Here is an 18248-nt window from a genome sequence, read left to right on the forward strand (position 1 = left end):
ATACTTAGGGGAATGTTGAATTAAATTAAAACAGACCATGTATATGAAGGGTATAATAAGGGCGCATATGAAGTATCTTAAAATCGCTGCTGCTTCTACTGTTAATACTACGACTCAGGCTAAGGGTATTAAGGGGCAATTTTCAGAAAATACTTAGGGGAATGTTGAATTAAATTAAAACAGACCATGTGCATAAGAAGTATCTCAAAAATGGCTTAGAGTACTAGGTTGGCACTTTGAGGGCATTTTGAGGAGTATTTCCAACTAATGAAAATGCACAATGTGCATACTACTACTACAAATAACAGTAGTAATACTACTGCTACTGCTATTAGCATTAGTATTAATGAGATTAGTAGTATTAACATGGATCTTTCAGGGACTCTTGAGGGGGACGTTGGGCTTAATCAAAATACTAACGGTTATCAAAAGGGCATATCAACAATGTGTCAGAAGTGGCTTAAAGTATTAAGTTCAAACTATCAGGGCAAGAGGAGGAGATGTTGAACTAGAACAAAAAGGCACAAAGTGAATACTATTACTGCCACTGCTAAAATACTACTACTGCTATCACTAATACTGCTCCCAATGTTCCTACCATTACTTCTACCACTATACTTACAACTGTTGCTAATGCTAAAAGTATTAGTAAGACTTGTGAGGGCATGAATGAACTGAATCAAAAGACACTATGTACATGTGCCTTATCAAAGGAGTGTATTAACAATATCTTGGCAACGCTTTAGGGCATTAAGCTGAAACTTCAAGGGCTACCAATATTACTACCACTTTTCTACTACTTCTACTACTACTGCTGCTACTGTTTCTACTACTATTGTGCTAAATCAAAATGGCATATTGCATCCAGTTTGTGGAAATGGGCCAAATTGTAATGATACCCAAATTCTATATCTTAGGACTGGGATAGCGTATAAAGTAGAAACTTTCAAGGAAAGTTTATATTGCCTAACAACTTTGTCAAAAGGCACTATGTGTATACTGGTTGTCAAAAGGCACCTCAGCAACATCTTATGAAAGACTGAGAATATCAAGTTGAAATTGTTAAGCTTGGTACTATGGCTACTTCTGCTTTTACTATTGAATTGAACCAAAAGAGTGTAAGTGCATCCAAATTGTCAATTGGGCATATATGCAATGTCTTAGGGAACAGAATACGGTGTTAAATTTTGTTTCAGGAAAATTTTCAAAAGGACGTTTATTATTAGAATTTGCTGAAAATTTTTGTTCGGCATATAAATAGTAAGCCATAATCTGGATTTCTATAGAAGAAAACCGAAAAGATTTAAGTTGTTCTTTCTTTAACCAATGAAAAGACAATGTCAGTTCAAAACAAACCAATTTTAATTAAAAAAAAAGAACTTTTCAACCAAAGAAGTTTTAAGAAGAAAAGTAAATAGCTACATTAAACCAAAGATGAACAGAAATAAAGTCAAATAACCTTTCAAGCATAAAACTATCATAAAATCAGCATGAATAAATAGATAGCAAAGGGGGTGTCAGCTGCACTCCTCTTAGTTCCTGCTCTTTTTTAGCTTGACTTGGTGACTTATTGTAATTTCTATTCGTTTTGATTTTGATTTATTTGTAGAAGGTAATTCACGGTATTTTTACGCTTGAATAAGTATTTGACTCTATTTCTGCTCATCTTTGGTTAAGTTTAGCTCTTTAATGTCCTTTGAAAAACTTCTTTTGTGGAAAGTTCTTGTTAAATTAATCACAAATAAATCCAGGCCAAATGTTTTTCTTCACACATGTTTGTTCGTCCACCATTGAACATGGTATAGACTTTCAAAATAATGGTTAACTCATGATATTTCCATATACGTCAGTCAATTGCCCATAGTTGTATTGGTTGAAGTTTTCTTCGAAAATCTTATGACACTACAAACCTTATACGAGGTGATAATTGCGCTAACCCTACCGTGATGCTCCTGAGAAGAGTAGGCACAAATACAGGCCCACTACGGCTTATTTCATGACCACCACGCAGGGATTCTTGTGGAATACGGTGCCAAGACTGAATGGGTTGAAAACAGTAACGGTTGCCAAAACTCAATCACCTTTGATATATGAAGTGTCAACTGAGATGCAAAAAAAATCCCCTGAGAAAAAATCTAAGGTGAGAGAAAAAAGCTATCTCATTAGCACCGGCTCTGAGGATCTGGTGCTACATGCCACCAATGGCTGGCCAGGGGCTGGAGACTCTCCCATTCTTTTGAGGGACGATTTTCGCCTGCCCAAGCTGGTTAGAAGCTGACAGGTGGAGCTCATGGTATGGGGAGGTACAATGGTGGACACCTTTGTACAACCAATCTCATCTAAATAGGGAAAGAAGAGATAAGCAGGCTGTACCTAAAATACAACGCCTGAGGGAGCGCCAATTTTGGGGGTATTTGGAGGCAATGACCCTTCGTTGTCTGAGACAGACTCCATTTATGAGGTCCGTCTTAATAATGATAAGTATAACAAACCTCACATGTGACGGAAGTTTTAATTGTATCGAATATTTTAAACCTGCACAGATGAGCAATAGCCGACTATATCGAACTATACCAGTAGCCAAACTGGAGCGAGAAAACGAAAAAGCCAAAAACCGGATGGGAATTGTAAATTCAAGATGTACTCGCTAGCTAGCACAAAACGTTCTTTACTTTTTGTACCCCACTCGGTGCTTGCATATCAATGGTGGATCCAGGATTTTGGGAGAGAGAAGTACTAAATTTTTTTGTTCCTTTTCTCTCTTGTCTCTGGCTCAAAATTTTCTTAGGACGGGGGGCTAGAATTTATCTAAAGCATATCATCAATAGATGTCACTATTAGAGGTGCATTTGCGGAATTGTTGTTACCTTTTTTATCTCCATTTTGCCTTACTTTACCAGACAGATTCGTATAAACACAAGTGGAAACCAATGGCAAGAACGGGGGGGGGGAGTCTTAGGATCTATCACTTGCATTAATAAATATAAACCTTGTTATATCGATATTAGAACTGAAAATCATCACAAATCTCTGAAACTTCTCTTTTATTTCACTGTTTACGTCATTAAACGCACCTTTAAAAATTAAACGGTTCTGCTAAGTTTGAACTTATTACAAAGAAGATGGCTTCCTGGTCTGGTCTTTGGAAATGGGATACTGTTGATTTAGAAAAAAAGAAGTATTGGACCTCTACTTAAGTGGTGTCCAATGCAGTTTCCTTTACTACTTACACTGTGATGCGTTTTGCATTCAACTCTGGGGCTCTGTGCTCATTTCATCCAGTAGCCTACCCATAGACACCATTCCTTCTTTATTTCCTTCTGAGGCCAATTTCTTCTGGTGAGATTGGGATTAAAAAGAACTTGTCTTTATGTCATGATGTAAAGATTCTGCATTTTTTACAAGTATTTGGGAAATATTGATCCCTAGACAGGATAGCATCCCACTAGGCCCCCTTGCCACTGTGTTAATACATAAAAGCGCTTTACAACTTATCCTATATTTATACAGCTTTGTTCTCCATTTTTTCTGCTATTTTTCTCTTGCTTTCATATCACCAAAACAGGAATGAAAATATATTTACGGCTTCACTTGAGCATTTTTAATGTCATGTTTGCAATGTAATGTATGCAATGCAATGTAACGTTGATGTCAATGCATAAACAACTTAATTTATTGTCTTTTTTAAATGTTAAATCCCATAATTTAGTAATTTAATTAAAAAAAATTAAATTTAATAATTTAAGCATGCCTCCTAAAATTTTTATACAAAAAACAGAACGAGAAAAATACTTATTAACAACACGTAGAAAGCGTGCACTGATTCTCCTCAGACAAGGTGTTATGTAAGCCTTTTAAGTACAATTTCTTGTTCCCTCTTCTCTGCATCATTACTTATTTCTAAATAGAGAAGGAAGAAATGGGATTTATCAGTGATTTATTTGTTTTTAGGTAATTCATTAGTTTTGGTTCCAAGAAAGGTTTATCAGAAGATGCTAAAAAGTCATCAGAATTTATTTCGAAAGAAGAAAGTTCGGAGGCATACACTTGCTAATCTACGGTAAGTACAGTTTAAATTTTTCTGCACAGAATCTGCAAAGAGCACATTGTAGTTTTTTAGGTAGGGAAGAGTTTCTAAGGACCAATACTTAGTGACTAGCAAAAAATCTCGATTATTTAGATCAACTGCCTTTTTTTGTACTCATTCTCCATTTGAGGAATCATCCCCTTACTATCACCAATTCCTATTGCATCTCCATTATATTACATTTATTACACCACAATACGTCGGAGCTTGGAGGCAAGGGCTTCACTTAAATACAATTATTTATGCATTAGAAAAACTATAATTAAATGATTTTAGGGATCAAATTCGTTGATTGTAATCTTAAAACAATAACACATTAAGTTTTTTATTTGTTTTATCACTTTTATATATAGTTTCACTTGTGACGCGTCTCTCTTAGTGGGATATAAAATTCATTCAATAATGCACACTTTTAAAAATAATATCTAGAAATGTTTTATTCTTTGTATGTTCGTTAGCTGCTCTCCATGAAAGACGAAGGAAAAAGCTCCGACGAATGCTCTTCGCGTTTAATATGGCATTTTTTAAGTAAATTGAATACTACTGTAGATTCATGGTTAATTTTAGTACGTTTTTTTTAGTCAACTACATAAATAACAAGTAGATAAACTTTACCTATAAAGCCTTTCACGCTTGATTACACCTTCAACTTCCATCTCTATTCCACGCTTTTAATTTTTAGTTTGCTTATAATGATTATGATAGTTTTAGAAGATGAATGTGATGTTTTTGTGGATTTTTTCGCTGGCTTATTGGGAATGGACTTGTTTAAGCGTAAAATGCTATACTTAGCGTAAGGTAACTTAATCACTTTGCATTGAAAATTACATCCGTAGCATGACTGGAGGACTATTAATACTTTTGTTAGCTCCACAGATTCACACACCAAAAGAAGGACGTTCTGCTGTCTTTCCTCTTTTGGATTAGGCAAAATTACATTTTTAAATTGTTTTTAATATCTTTTAGCGAACAAAGTTAAGTCACTGACTTGGCTTAATGGACTTACAACACCTATTTAACTCTGTGCGTTTGTTCCTGTTTACTTTTTTTTCTCTTTTTTGTCTATTGGTTGTTTTATGAAGAAATTTATTACGTATCCCTATATAATCTGATTATATGGCTGTCCTAGCCGAGTGGATTGGTGTGCTGGATTCTTGATCCTTTATCTGAGAGGGTTCGAATCCTAACGTACCCAATTTTTTGGTTTGGGACAGGGGTTAGTGGTGTGACTCTGTAAGCTCAGCCAGAGTCGACCCTGTTCTAAATGGGTACCTAGAGAAACCTGGTTAAGGTAAACAGGAAGAGTGTGCAATAGCATAGGGTGGCTGGCCCTCATCCCCCCATTGCACCTCCTGGCTGAAGGGCCTTGAGACGGAGATCAGTGCCGCCAGTTCGGACCTTGAGGGTGTTATGCCGCATCCTTTACCTTTTCCCAATAATCTGATTTACACAAGAAAAAAACCTTTATTTTATACAAAATATCTCTTAATTTGGTTGTATTGACATTAGTTTTACTTCTTTGCCATGTCAGGTCGTGAATTGGTGCCACACCTTAACTTTACAAATGAAAAACAACCTTACTTTCCTTAAAATCCAAAGTAGCAATGTTTTAGTTTAACATCTTGCTAAAATTATTCTCAAAGTTCAATTGACCTATTCTGTCAACCTTCAAGGTTCAACTGACATGCAAGGTTCAACTGATATGCAAGGTTCTGGTTCTAATTAAATAAACAGCCACTGCATACAAATTGGGTGCAAACCGAAAATTAAATACAATGCAGAATTAACCCAGTTAGGAACGTTTAAGAATAGCAGTGGTGTGATTGCCATTAACCGACCCTTGTCAAACTGTCAACCTTCATTTCGACATTTTTTTCTGGTTGATTGTTTTCTAATTTCAGTTAGTAGACGTTTTAAGAAAAATACATTAAGGGCTCTGGAAGGGGGGAACTAATTTTCCCAAAGTCATGACCCATCAAGATCGTTTTCCACACAGAAAAATACTAGTTTGACAATTTTCAGACAAAAAAAAAAAAAAAATACAGGACCATTTTTGAGAAAAGAAATATAGCCTACATACACACATACTATTATTGTTTGTTTAAAAATTTAAGATGATCAAGGATATGAATTATAGTAAGAAGCAGTTTCAGCTTTTTGGAAGGAATATCCTCCTGAAGTGAGGGTATTTAGTATTAACGCATGTGCTTGTGGAAGCAATATCCTCCTGAAGTGAGGGTATTTAGTATTAACGCATGTGCTTGTGGAAGCAATATCCTCCTGAAGTGAGGGTATTTAGTATTAACGCATGTGCTTGTGGAAGCAATATCCTCCTGAAGTGAGGGTATTTAGTATTAACGCATGTGCTTGTGGAAGCAATATCCTCCTGAAGTGAGGGTATTTAGTATTAACGCATGTGCTTGTGGAAGCAATATCCTCCTGAAGTATTTAGTATTAACGCATGTGCTTGTGGAAGCAATATCCTCCTGAAGTGAGGATATTTAGTATTTACGAATGTGCAACCGCTTGATAGTGGTTGTTTAGGGTGCTTTAATGGCCTTTGTCTAAAGTAAAAATACTGACATAAGGAGAAATTTCATTGAAGTAAGGAGGTGGGCACATACACTATTTTTGAAGAAGGGAGGCTTGAAAAATATTTTTGTAGTATTATTCTTATGAGCATTAGTACACCACCCTTTTTTATACATATTTAGTGTTCTGAGAGCGGACATGTCTCTGTTCTAACCCCATTCCTATGAGTTTGCCACAGGTTGAACGGGTCAAGTCATTTTGCTTTCACATATACATTTTGTGCTGGGGTATCTGATACCAGCCAGATATTTGTATTCGATGTATTTTGTATTTATCGATTTGATTTGTTGTTATTATCTTTAACGAAGCAAGAGCTGCTGTACGAAGAAGCTACCAAAAAGATGCTGGGGTTTATGGTTAGTTTTTGACTTTCTTAAATATACAATCCGGTCTCTTGCATTAGTTGATTTCATTGGTTGGCTCGGTGGGTATTAATCCCTATAAAATATACCAACATATCTGTGCTATTCAGAGTGCCCTCCTAATAGGGGCGTCAATGCACTAAAATGTAGGAAGGGGGTGAATTCATTTTAAAATATAGAGGGAAGACTGATTTGTTCAATGAAAAGATATTTGTCAATGAAAATGCCAAAAATATGTTCCTTTCAATAAAAAAGCCAAAAGAATGGGTTTTCAAGATTTAGGTAAGAGGAGCAATCGACCCCCCTCGGCCAGTTAACACACCTGATTCCCACTGTTGTTACCATCATAGTACTCCAAAGCTAAATTGCTCTCAGGACCATTTACCAGAATCGCTGCTACTACTATTGCTATTACAAAATAATCTCAGCGCAGGGCCATACGAGGTCAATATGACGCACTGTTTGACAGTTTGTTGATTTACATCCTTCATCATACAAAGCAATTGAAGCAAAGAAGAGGTCATGACCTTAGCAACTGTACATCTCCAAAAGCATGCCACCTAATTTAAGAAGGTAGGGGGGGAGAGTTTGACTGTTGAGAATTAACGAAAGTCCCTCGTTCAGTGATTTTACCACAGAATATCCCATATTTGCACAAAATGTTGAGTAAGCATTGTGCTTCAAATGTTCCAGAGGTTTTACCTCTCTCTTTACAAGACTAATGTTTACAAATAAATACACATTGTTTGGTTATTTTGAAGGTAAACTGGTCTATCCTTGTGGCTAAAGTCTATTATTGTATTTTGGTATGTTCTTGAGTTGAATGTATTCTTGTACTTAAGCCCTTCCGATAATAGCTAAACTCTCGTCCAAACGTAAATCCTGGTTACGAGCCTAGTAGGTCTGCAGAGTCCATTCCTATGCTGCTTGATTGACTTACTTGAACTCTTACTGAAATACCTAAAGATATGCCACTATAATTCTTGGAATATCTGAAAAAATGAATTTTAGGGTTACAACTCCACAGTTTTCAAGGGATGTTCTTCGAAAATATATTTCTATTGGGATTCCCCCCCTTCTCTCTCCCTCTTTTTTGCAGGTTTGTATTTTAGTTTACAATTACCCCTCCTCAGAAGGAAGCGCTATAAAGCTCTGAAAACAAACGTAAAAGATTATAAAATGCTTACTTATGTTATCCCTAAAAAGGTTTTGCTTTACTTTACTCCACCCCCCTAATGTGCAAGTATATAGCGAAGATTATATACTCTGCAGGCAAGTGGTGGTACACAAGTACCACAAGAAAATAGAAAATCAATCCAGTAAAAAAAAAAAAACGCGAAAGAGAAAAGAAAAAGCGTATGTTTTGGCCACTCTTTAGTATTTATCCCACTTGAATTAATACACTATAAATGTCTTTCCCCCAATTGTTGTGAAGTAACTGGCCTATCAAATACAACCACCCTGAGTTCAGAGTTGTATTCACCAATAAATACGAAATGGAAATACAATACTCTTATTCACCCTTGAAAGGCTCCATGGCCAGGGATACAAGGGGGATACCATACCTTTTAATACTTTTGATATACTCTTATAATGTGGTACTTGCGTCTATTTATTTCGTCAACGTTTCTTCTTTGTTGTTCAATCTGTTTGAGGAAAAGAATGACATATGAATAAAAAGTACAGGGAGGGGGTAATTTAAACCGCTTTAGGGATGATACCAGTCGGCATTTTAGAATTTGCTTTTGAGTTCTGTTCATAATTTTGAAGTATTTCCTTTCGAGGAGGGGTAATTGCAATCTAGGATCAGGGCCTGCATATAATAGAAACAATTGAAATATATCTACGCAAGAGTGGTGCACCACGCCAATATTACAATCTCAATCCAGCAGAGGGATTTGTCTCAGAGCCACTATCAGGTAAATAAAAGATGTTAATTTGATTTATTTTGATTTGAGTTCGAAAGACTGAAACTTAGGATCCTTATTTCACTTTCGCAATATGCTCTTTGGAACTGGTTCAGGTTCAATCCAAGATAATCCAAACACGCATGTATTTTTTCTTTCTTCTTGCAAATAATCATTTTTGTTTCGCAAGATATAGAATGACTGAGAAATATTTTGAAAGTTTTTATATTAATAAAATAAAATGAATTGAAAAAGAAAAGAAAATGATCACATTATTTCCGATAAGCTGTAAGAGCTGAAGAAAAACTCATCTTCAAAAACTGGCTATTCATATAAAACAACCTAGATACAAAAAAAACAAAAACATAGTCAAAAACTAAATAGCCCCCCCTTCCCCTCAAAAAATCACATTAGTTTTATTTACTCTTTATTATTCACACGTGAGGTTTAATTTTGATAGGGGGGAGAGTTATATTCGAAAAAAGCAAAACCAGGAGAACAAACTAAACGAACCCGACAGCGCACGAATTGAGATATCATAATTTTCCTTTTAGTTATAAGTAATTTTAAGTTAATTTTTTTTTCATTTCATTAAATTTATGTACAATTTTATTAGATTCAAGTTAATTTTGCTTATAGTTTTTATTTAATGAGATTGCATCTTTTTTCCTTTTAGCTTAAAGTTAATCTTAATTTTATATTCAATTTCAACTTCCTTTTAGTTATTTTATACAGCATGAAAGCATTGTTTTGCAACTTGGCTAATTCTTTCTGACATGAAAGGGTACTTTGCCCATGGAGTGTCAAGGGTGAAACTTTATCAACTTTTAAATGTTTGAGAATTTTTGCAAGAGTTTTCCATGCCACATAACATTTACGATAATATTATATTTAGGCAAATTGATTATATTGATTATGGAATGCAATTTTGAAAGTACTGATATTTTGAATGATGCTTGTTCTTACAGAAAATATTTCTTTTAAACGAAATTAGATTTTCTTTGTACCAATTGAAAGCATCAGCAAAGAAGCGAATCAGAAAAATTGCATTTTGAAAGAACTTCTATTCCTTCAGTAAAAACCAAAACAAATCCTCTATTGTTTTATTCTTTTTTCTTATTCCATAATATTTAAATGGAGATTTTAGTGGTTTTCGTCAAGCACTTTAGTTGTTGACCGTTCCTAAATCAAATTAAATAAAAAAAAACAAGTTTTTTTAACTGAAAGTAAGGAGCGACATTAAAACATAAAACACACAGAAATTACTTCGTATATGAAAGAGGCTGCTTCCTCATCAACGCCCCGCTCTATACGCTAAAGTTTGACTCTTTCTCTCAATTCTTCTTTTTAAAACAGTAATATCGCAAATTTTCTCAGGCTCGTAACTTTTGATGGGTAAGACTAAACTTGATGAAACTTATATATTTAAAACCAGCATTAAAATGCGATTCTTTTGATGTAGCTATTGGTATCAAAATTCCATTTTTTTAAGTTTTGGTTACTATTGAGCCGGGTCGCTCCTTACTACAGTTCCGTTACCACGAACTGTTTGATATGTTAATAAAGTAAAGATAGCACTATAGAATTCCTTATTTATTATTTAATTAAATTAATAATAATTAATTTATTATTTTATGGTCTTTCAAAATATCATCGTCCTTTTCTGATATCCGTTGATGGTCCCAGATATAGCCTTAATACGAAATTAAAAATGAAACTTTCTTTTATAATAAGCAGGATGGAAATCAATCCCTCGAGATTCAAAATAGAAGAGAAATATATTATTAATGTATATTGTTTTCTAAGCATGATCTGAAACTTCCTCGAATGCGTTCCCACGTTCTTATCAATCATCTCTCTCTTTATATTTTTTCATTTTTTGTATATTTATCTTTTTTTGTGCATTTATCTTCTTTTTTTGCTGCAAATATATTGCTTTTGAGATAATTCACTTTTTCACTCGATGATCTTTTCAATAGGCCCTAAATGATCTTGTTACCCAGCTTCACTATCAATGGCTATTTTATGCTTCAAAACACGCAATATTACCCTTATGTTACCTTGTTGGATAGAAAATTTTCATTTCTTTATAACATAGTCTCAGGAGGTTCATTGTTCCAGCTTTGGCGGCGATAATTGATGTTTTAACAGCAATGACAGAACTTCCTTGTTAAAACTAAGACATAACCTGTAAAATTAATGACCACACTATAAAAAGAAATTATCAATAAATGTCAAGTTTGATTACTCTTAAAAAAGTAAAGGAACCCTAAAGGAGTTTCCAATTATCTCTTGTAACCCCTCTTAATTGGTTCATATAACAAGGGCCTTTTAGAGAGAAAAAGATGTCTATTATAATAATTGTTATAAGGACGCTTCATTAATATTATAATGGTATATCATTTTTATAAACATAGATTAATATTATACAGAAATATTTATTACAACGATGTATTACAAGTAGGAAGATAAATGTATTATAAGAAAGATATTTATAGAGGGGAAATGATTTTCCTTTAAGTTATTTATAATAAAGATATTTATACAAAATATTTACAATGACATATTTAGAATTAGATCCTTACAATGTAAGCTATTTTAAAATAGTTTGTGTCACAAATTATCATACACTTTCTATTGATTCATATTTTTCCAAATTAACCCATAAAATTGCCTTAATTTCCTGCTATTTTATTTTTCACTTTGTATTATTCCTCTACCGTTAATATTTGGAGAATTTAGTCAGGGGTGAAATCAGATTTTTCTGAACTCTTGTAAAAGTTGGTGCTTTAACGTTACATCCAAATTTTGCTCTTTTATGGCCTCAGATATTTGTGCATTTAACTACTTAATTTTTTTTTTTTACTTAAACTCTGATAAAGCCGCTCTTAGAAAACTTTACAAAAAATCTAAGTTTAAGCTAAACAATTCAATACGGAAATATATTTCTTAAGTTTTTTATAATGAAAAAAGTTTATAACAAGATATTTCTAATAATTTATTTATAATTTATAAATTTATAATATAAGCCACTTTAAATCCTTGGTAACAAACACTCTCATTGACGGTCTATTCTATTATATTTTCCAAGTTATTTCAACAAATTGCCGGGCTAAGCAGGCGCCTTAACTTTGCATCAAAATTTTGCCCTTGGTGACATTAAATGTTCATGCATTAACCAATAAATTTTTAATACTTAAATTCCGGACACTCGAATGATTAAACTGAGATAGCTGGCCTTAATTCCCTTAAATGTTTGACTAAATCTAACCCTCCCTTTTGATACATGCTGCTATGACAAAATGATAGCTATCCACCTACCCCTCTACTTTGAGATCAAACAGTTCGTAGTAACGAACTGTAGTAAGGAGCGACCCGGCTCAATAGCAACCAAAACTCTAAAAAATGGAATTTTGATACCAATAGCTACATCAAAAGAATCGCATTTTAATGCTGGTTTTAAATATATAAGTTTCATCAAGTTTAGTCTTACCCATCAAAAGTTACGAGCCTGAGAAAATTTGCGTTATTTTAGAAAATAGGGGGAAACGCCCCCAAAAAGTCATAGAATCTTAACGAAAATCACACCATCAAATTCAGCGTATCAGAGAACCCTACTGTAGAAGTTTCGAGCTCCTATCTACAAAAATGTGGAATTTTGCATTTTTTGCCAGAAGGCAGATCACGGATGCGTGTTTTATTTGTTTATTTGTTTTTTTGTTTTTTTGTTTTTTTTTGTTTTTTTTCCCAGTGATGATCGTATCGACCCGGTTGTCCTAGAATGATGCAAGAGGGCTCATTCTAACGGAAATGAAAGTTCTAGTGCCCTTTTTAAGTGACCAAAAAAATTGGAGGGCACCTAGGCCCCCTCCCACGCTAATTATTTTCCCAAAGTCAACGGATCAAAATTCTGAGATAGCCATTTTATTCAGCGTAGTCGAAAAACCTTATAACTATGTCTTTGGGGACGACTTACTCCCCCACAGTCCCCGTGGGAGGGGCAACAAGTTACAAACTTTGACCTGTGCTTACATATAGTAATGGTTATTGGGAAGTATACAGGCGTTTTCAGGAGGATTTTCTTGGTTTGGGGGAGGGGTTGAGAAGAGGGGGATATGCTGAGGGAACTTTCCTTCGAGAATTTGTAATGGGAGAAGAAAATTTCCATGAAGGGAGAGCAGGATTTACTGGCATTATTAAAAAAAAAAAAAAGAATTAAAAAATAAAAGGGAAAAAGCTTTTTCAGCTGGAAGTAAGGAACAGCAATAAAACTTAAAACAAACAGAAATTATTACCCATATGGGGGGCTCACCTCCTTCTAATACCTCGCTCTTTACGCTAAAGTATTTTCAGTAATTTCAACTACTTATTCTACGGCTTTTGTGATTCAGGGGGTCATTCTTAATGAATTGGGATAAAATTTAAACTTTAGTGTAAAGAACGAGGTACTGACGATGGGGCGAATCCCCTCATATATGTAATAAAAACATGAGAATACAATAGTTCTTTACGTAAGCTAATTTATAAGTTACGTAAATCTTTTACCAATAAAAAGATTGGTAAAAAATTAAAAGTTCTAGCTGCCTTTTTAATTAACCAAAAAATCGGGGGGCAACTAGGCTTCGTCCCCCGCTCTTTTTTTCTCAAAATCATTCGATCAAAATTATGAGAAAGCCATTGAGCCAAAAAAAAAAAATGCAAATTTCGTTTTGATTATTCCTCTGCGGAGAGCCAAAATCAAAACATGCATTGATTCAAAAACGTTCAGAAATTAAATAAAAAAAAACAAGTTTTTTTAACTGAAAGTAAGGAGCGACATTAAAACTTAAAACGCACAGAAATTACTTCGTATATGAAAGAGGCTGCTTCCTCATCAACGCCCCGCTCTTTACGCTAAAGTTTTTTACTGTTTTAAAAAGAAGAATTGAGAGAAAGAGTCAAACTTTAGCGTAAAGAGCGGGGCGTTGATGAGGAAGCAGCCTCTTTCATATACGAAGTAATTTCTGTGCGTTTTAAGTTTTAATGTCGCTCCTTACTTTCAGTTAAAAAAACTTGTTTTTTTTATTTAATATCAGATCAGGAGCGCCCTAAAAAGCTACAATCTGGACAAATGCCATTACTTTTTATGACGATCAAACAGTTCGTGGTAATGAACTGCAGTGAGGAGCGACCCGGCTCAATAGTAACCGGAACTCTAAAAAATGGAATTTGATACCAGTAGTTACATCAAAAGAAATGCATTTTAATATTAATTTTAAATATATAAGTTTCATCAAGTTTAGTTTTACCATCAAAAGTTACGAGCCTGATAAAATTTGCCTCATTTTAGAAAATAGGGGGAAAAACCCTTAAAAAGTGATAGAATCTTAACGAAAATCACACCATAAATTCAGCGTATCAGAGAACACTAGTAGAATTTTCAAGATCCTATCTACAAAAATATGGAATTTTGCATTTTTTGCCACAAGACAGATAATGGATTCGAGTTTATTTGTTTGTTTCTTTTTGTTTTGTTTTTTTCCCCAGGGGTTATCGTATCGACCCAGAGGTCCTAGAATGTTGCGAGAGGGCTCATTCTGACGGAAATTAAAAGTTCTAGTGCCCTTTTTAAGTTACCAAAAAATGGAAGGCACCTATTCGCCCTCCTGCGCTCTTTTTTCCCAAGGTCACCGGATCAGAATTCTGAGATAGCCATTTTATTCAGCATAGTCAAAAAACCTGATAACTATGTCTTTGGGGACAACTTACCCCCCCCCCACAGTCTCCGTGAGAGGGGCTGCAAGTTACAAAGTTTGACCAGTGCTTACATAGTTATTGGGAAGTATACATATGTTTTCAGGGGGATTTTCTTGGTTGGGGAGGGGTTGAGGGGAGGGGGCTATGTGGGGGAACTTTCCATGGAGGAATTTGTCATGGATAAAGAGAATTTCCATGAAGGGGACACAGCATTTTATAGCATTTTAAAAAAAAATGAAAAATGAATATAAAAAAGTTTTTTCAAATGAAAGTAAGGAGCAGCATCAAAACTTAAAACGAATAGAAACTATTGCGCATATAATACCTCGTTCTTTACGCTAAAGTATTTTTAGTAATTTCGACTATTTATTCTACGGCCTTTGTGATTCAGGGGCCATTCTTAAGGAATTGAGACAAAATTTAAGCTTTACTGTAAAATGCGAGGTATTGACGAGGGGGTGAACCCCCTCATATACGTAGTAAAACATACGAATATTCAAGTTAGTACCGCAAGTTAATTCGTAAGTTACTTATATTTTTACTAATAAAAACATTCGTTGAAAGTTAAAATTTCTAGTTGCCTTTCCAAGTAACCAAAAATTGGAGAGTAAGTAGGCCTCCTCCCCCGCTCCTTTTTCTCAAAATCGTCCGATCAAAACTATGAGAAAGCCATTTAGCCAAAAAATAAATTAATATGCAAATTTCGTTTTAATTATTCATGTGAGGAGAGCCAAAATCAAAACATGCATTAATTCAAAAACGTTCAGATATTAAATATAAAAAAACAAGCTTTTTTGAACTGAAAGTGAGGACCGATATTAAAACTTAAAACGAACAGAAATTATTCCGTATATGAAAGGAGCTGTTATCTCCTTAACGCCCCACTCTTTACGCTAAAGTTTTTTACTGTTTTAAAAAGTAGAGTTGCGAAAAAGAGTAAAACTTTAGAGTAAAGAGCGGGGCGTTTTGGAAGGAACAGCCCCTTTCATATACGGAGTAATTTCTGTTCATTTTTAAGTTTTCATGTCGCTCCTTACTTTCAGTTAAAAAAAACTTTTTTTATTTAATATCTAGCAAAAGCTACTGATAGATGCCCAGACGATTATAACTATAGAATCCTTTTTCTTTCAATCTCCCACAAAGGTTTCGTTGGACTCTAATCCCAAGAAGGAGTATCTAGAACATCAACGCTTATTTCCTGCTATATTTAGTTGGGATCCAAAAGCTATTCTGCTAGATGTCCTACTTATATAAGTTAAGGCCCCTCCCCTTGCTCCGTCCGGAAGACATACTGCACCTAGACATCAAAAAATGTAACTAGGATACAAGTTTTTCCTTCCTATCAGGCTTGATCTGACTCAAGATCTTGAATCAGAGGTAGGAGGGCTTGGTCTGAGGATTAAGATCTAAGACTAACCATAATGTGCTGGATCCTCGTCCACATTTAGAGAAACTTATTATTTTCGGTCTTAGGTCGAAAGAGATGATTTTAAGCTCTACACGCTTCCGACGTTACATGATCCCTAAGATACTTATTCCTAGTGCTAGTACCATTTCGTGACGTCACTGGATATTTTGCAAACTTCAGGGAAACTTTTATCGTCCATTTCATGATCCCAATCATACAAGTCTGAAGGAAAAAGGAGGCCTAAAAGTTTTCACCCTGCCCTCACACCTGCCCCGAGATATGAATTTATCCTGTAACTCTTGACAATTCTTAGTCAAATCATATATTTTCCTAGGACCCCCCCCCCTCGAAAAAATCTATCTAAATCCCCCCTCAAAATACGAAAGCGATAGTGTTGCTCCGCGAAAATTTTCAACTGCATAATTTTAAATAATATAGGAGGCCTGACAGGGCCTTACAGGACTAAATTCTATCATTCCATCACCGAAGGAATTTGGCGATAAATCCTTCATGTCAGAAGAGACAGAATCAAGTCCCAAACAATGCTCATGAAAGCAGTAAAATACAGTTTTGATAATATTTATTCAGTAAGTTTGGATTCCACTACATATTTAATTTTGTTCAGAATAATTAACTTTCGTTTCCAAGAATTATGATAATATTAGAATATTTTGGTAATTGACGCTAATATGTGTATTTTGATAACAGCTTGTTGTACGGAAAGCCAAAAGCCCATAGACTTTACATTGAATCCCAGAACTTGCTAATGAGAAAACACAATAATAGCTGTAATGTTATTAATTCATCAAATTTTGGACTCTTTAAAATGAACAAATGAACATATTAATTCGTCTGTTTAAATTTAAAAATATACGAATTCCCCTTCATTTTTTTGTTTGCAAATCTTTATATGCTTTACGGTTCAGATATGTTTATTGAAGGTTTATAAATTGTTTCAAATGCTTTTATGTTTTACGGTTGAGATAGGATTATTGAAGCCAGTTGGCCATGCACAAGAATTTATTAAACGTAAACAAACAGAGATTAATCCATTAATATTCCTTGGAGCGCGATATTGCGATTACACTCTTTGATAAACAATAACAAACATGCAACTTGATTAATGTAAAGCACTTCCTTCAACTAAAGAGCCCGATTAACGAACAAAACTAATCTCGAAAAGCAGATGAAAATTTACTAGATGTTTTCCAGAGAAATTTCCTACGGGTTGTTCTGGGTACCCGGCTGACTGACTGTATTTCAAACAGTAGGTTGTACGAAAAATGTGGTTCAATCCCGCTTTCTAGGGCTATAATGAAAGAAAGGTTGAGATGGCTACGCCAAGTTCTGCGGATGAAGGATGACATATTGCCGAAGATTGTCCTTTTTCGCCAACCGTCTGGGACTACACGGAAAGCTGGTCGTCCTTGTCTGGGTTGGGAGGATGTCATAAATAAAGATTTAATGGAAATAGGAACTTTCTGGGAGTGTGTAAAGAGGGGGACCTTGAATAGATTCGGTTTGAGGAGGAGCGTGCGTAGCTGTGTTGGCCTCAGGCGGCTTGGTGCTGCAGTGAGTTATTGGCAGTAGTAGTAGTATAAATTCCCTCTCTATTTTCTAAGGAAATGTAAATATGTTACAACCTTATGAAATAATACATTCGTGGGCGAATTTTTAGACTTATGAAATTGACCAAAACACGAAATTTCCGAATTCTAATGAGTCTGCTGCTGGAAAAAGTTTGTGTTGGCTTCTGCAAGGAAAATAGGCCAAAATTGTTAACGGTACTTTACAGCCTGCTAATGATCTTGATTATGTTGGAAGACAATGTTTTAATGTAGATGAACAGGGCGAGACCGATAAAACCCTATAAAACCTTGGATCAAATTCTGTGAGGCGAACATCACAAAGTAAAAAATGTATGGAACTGACTGGAATCGCACCAACTCTATTGTCTTTTGGACAAACAACACAGAGCACTTGTGGCTTGAAAGCTCCACTTTCCTTGATGAAGCACCGATGTTTTCCAAATATGGTTTACAAAACATGGTTGTTGGGGTCTATTGCAAATAAAAACTTGCCATTTGGAGGGAAAACTTAAGTTGCTGGAGATGATTTCGGTCAGCGTTACCTGTTTAACTCTGAAGCAACCGCAG

The 18248-nt window shown here is 34.8% G+C and overlaps 1 protein-coding gene across 4 annotated transcripts in view; it reads left to right on the forward strand.

Annotated features, from left to right (window-relative positions):
• LOC136034471 (3',5'-cyclic-AMP phosphodiesterase-like) overlaps positions 1-18248 on the forward strand; it is a 387364-nt gene that overhangs the window by 51252 nt on the left and 317864 nt on the right. For all 4 annotated transcript variants that reach the window (XM_065715671.1, XM_065715672.1, XM_065715670.1 and 1 more), the window contains exon 3: positions 3952-4060. In XM_065715671.1, coding sequence (XP_065571743.1) covers positions 3952-4060 — 109 coding nt within the window. The remainder of the gene's footprint in view (positions 1-3951; positions 4061-18248) is intronic.

The sequence above is a fragment of the Artemia franciscana genome, chromosome 13 (assembly GCF_032884065.1).
Source record: "Artemia franciscana chromosome 13, ASM3288406v1, whole genome shotgun sequence".
Taxonomy (NCBI): Eukaryota; Metazoa; Arthropoda; class Branchiopoda; order Anostraca; family Artemiidae; genus Artemia; species Artemia franciscana.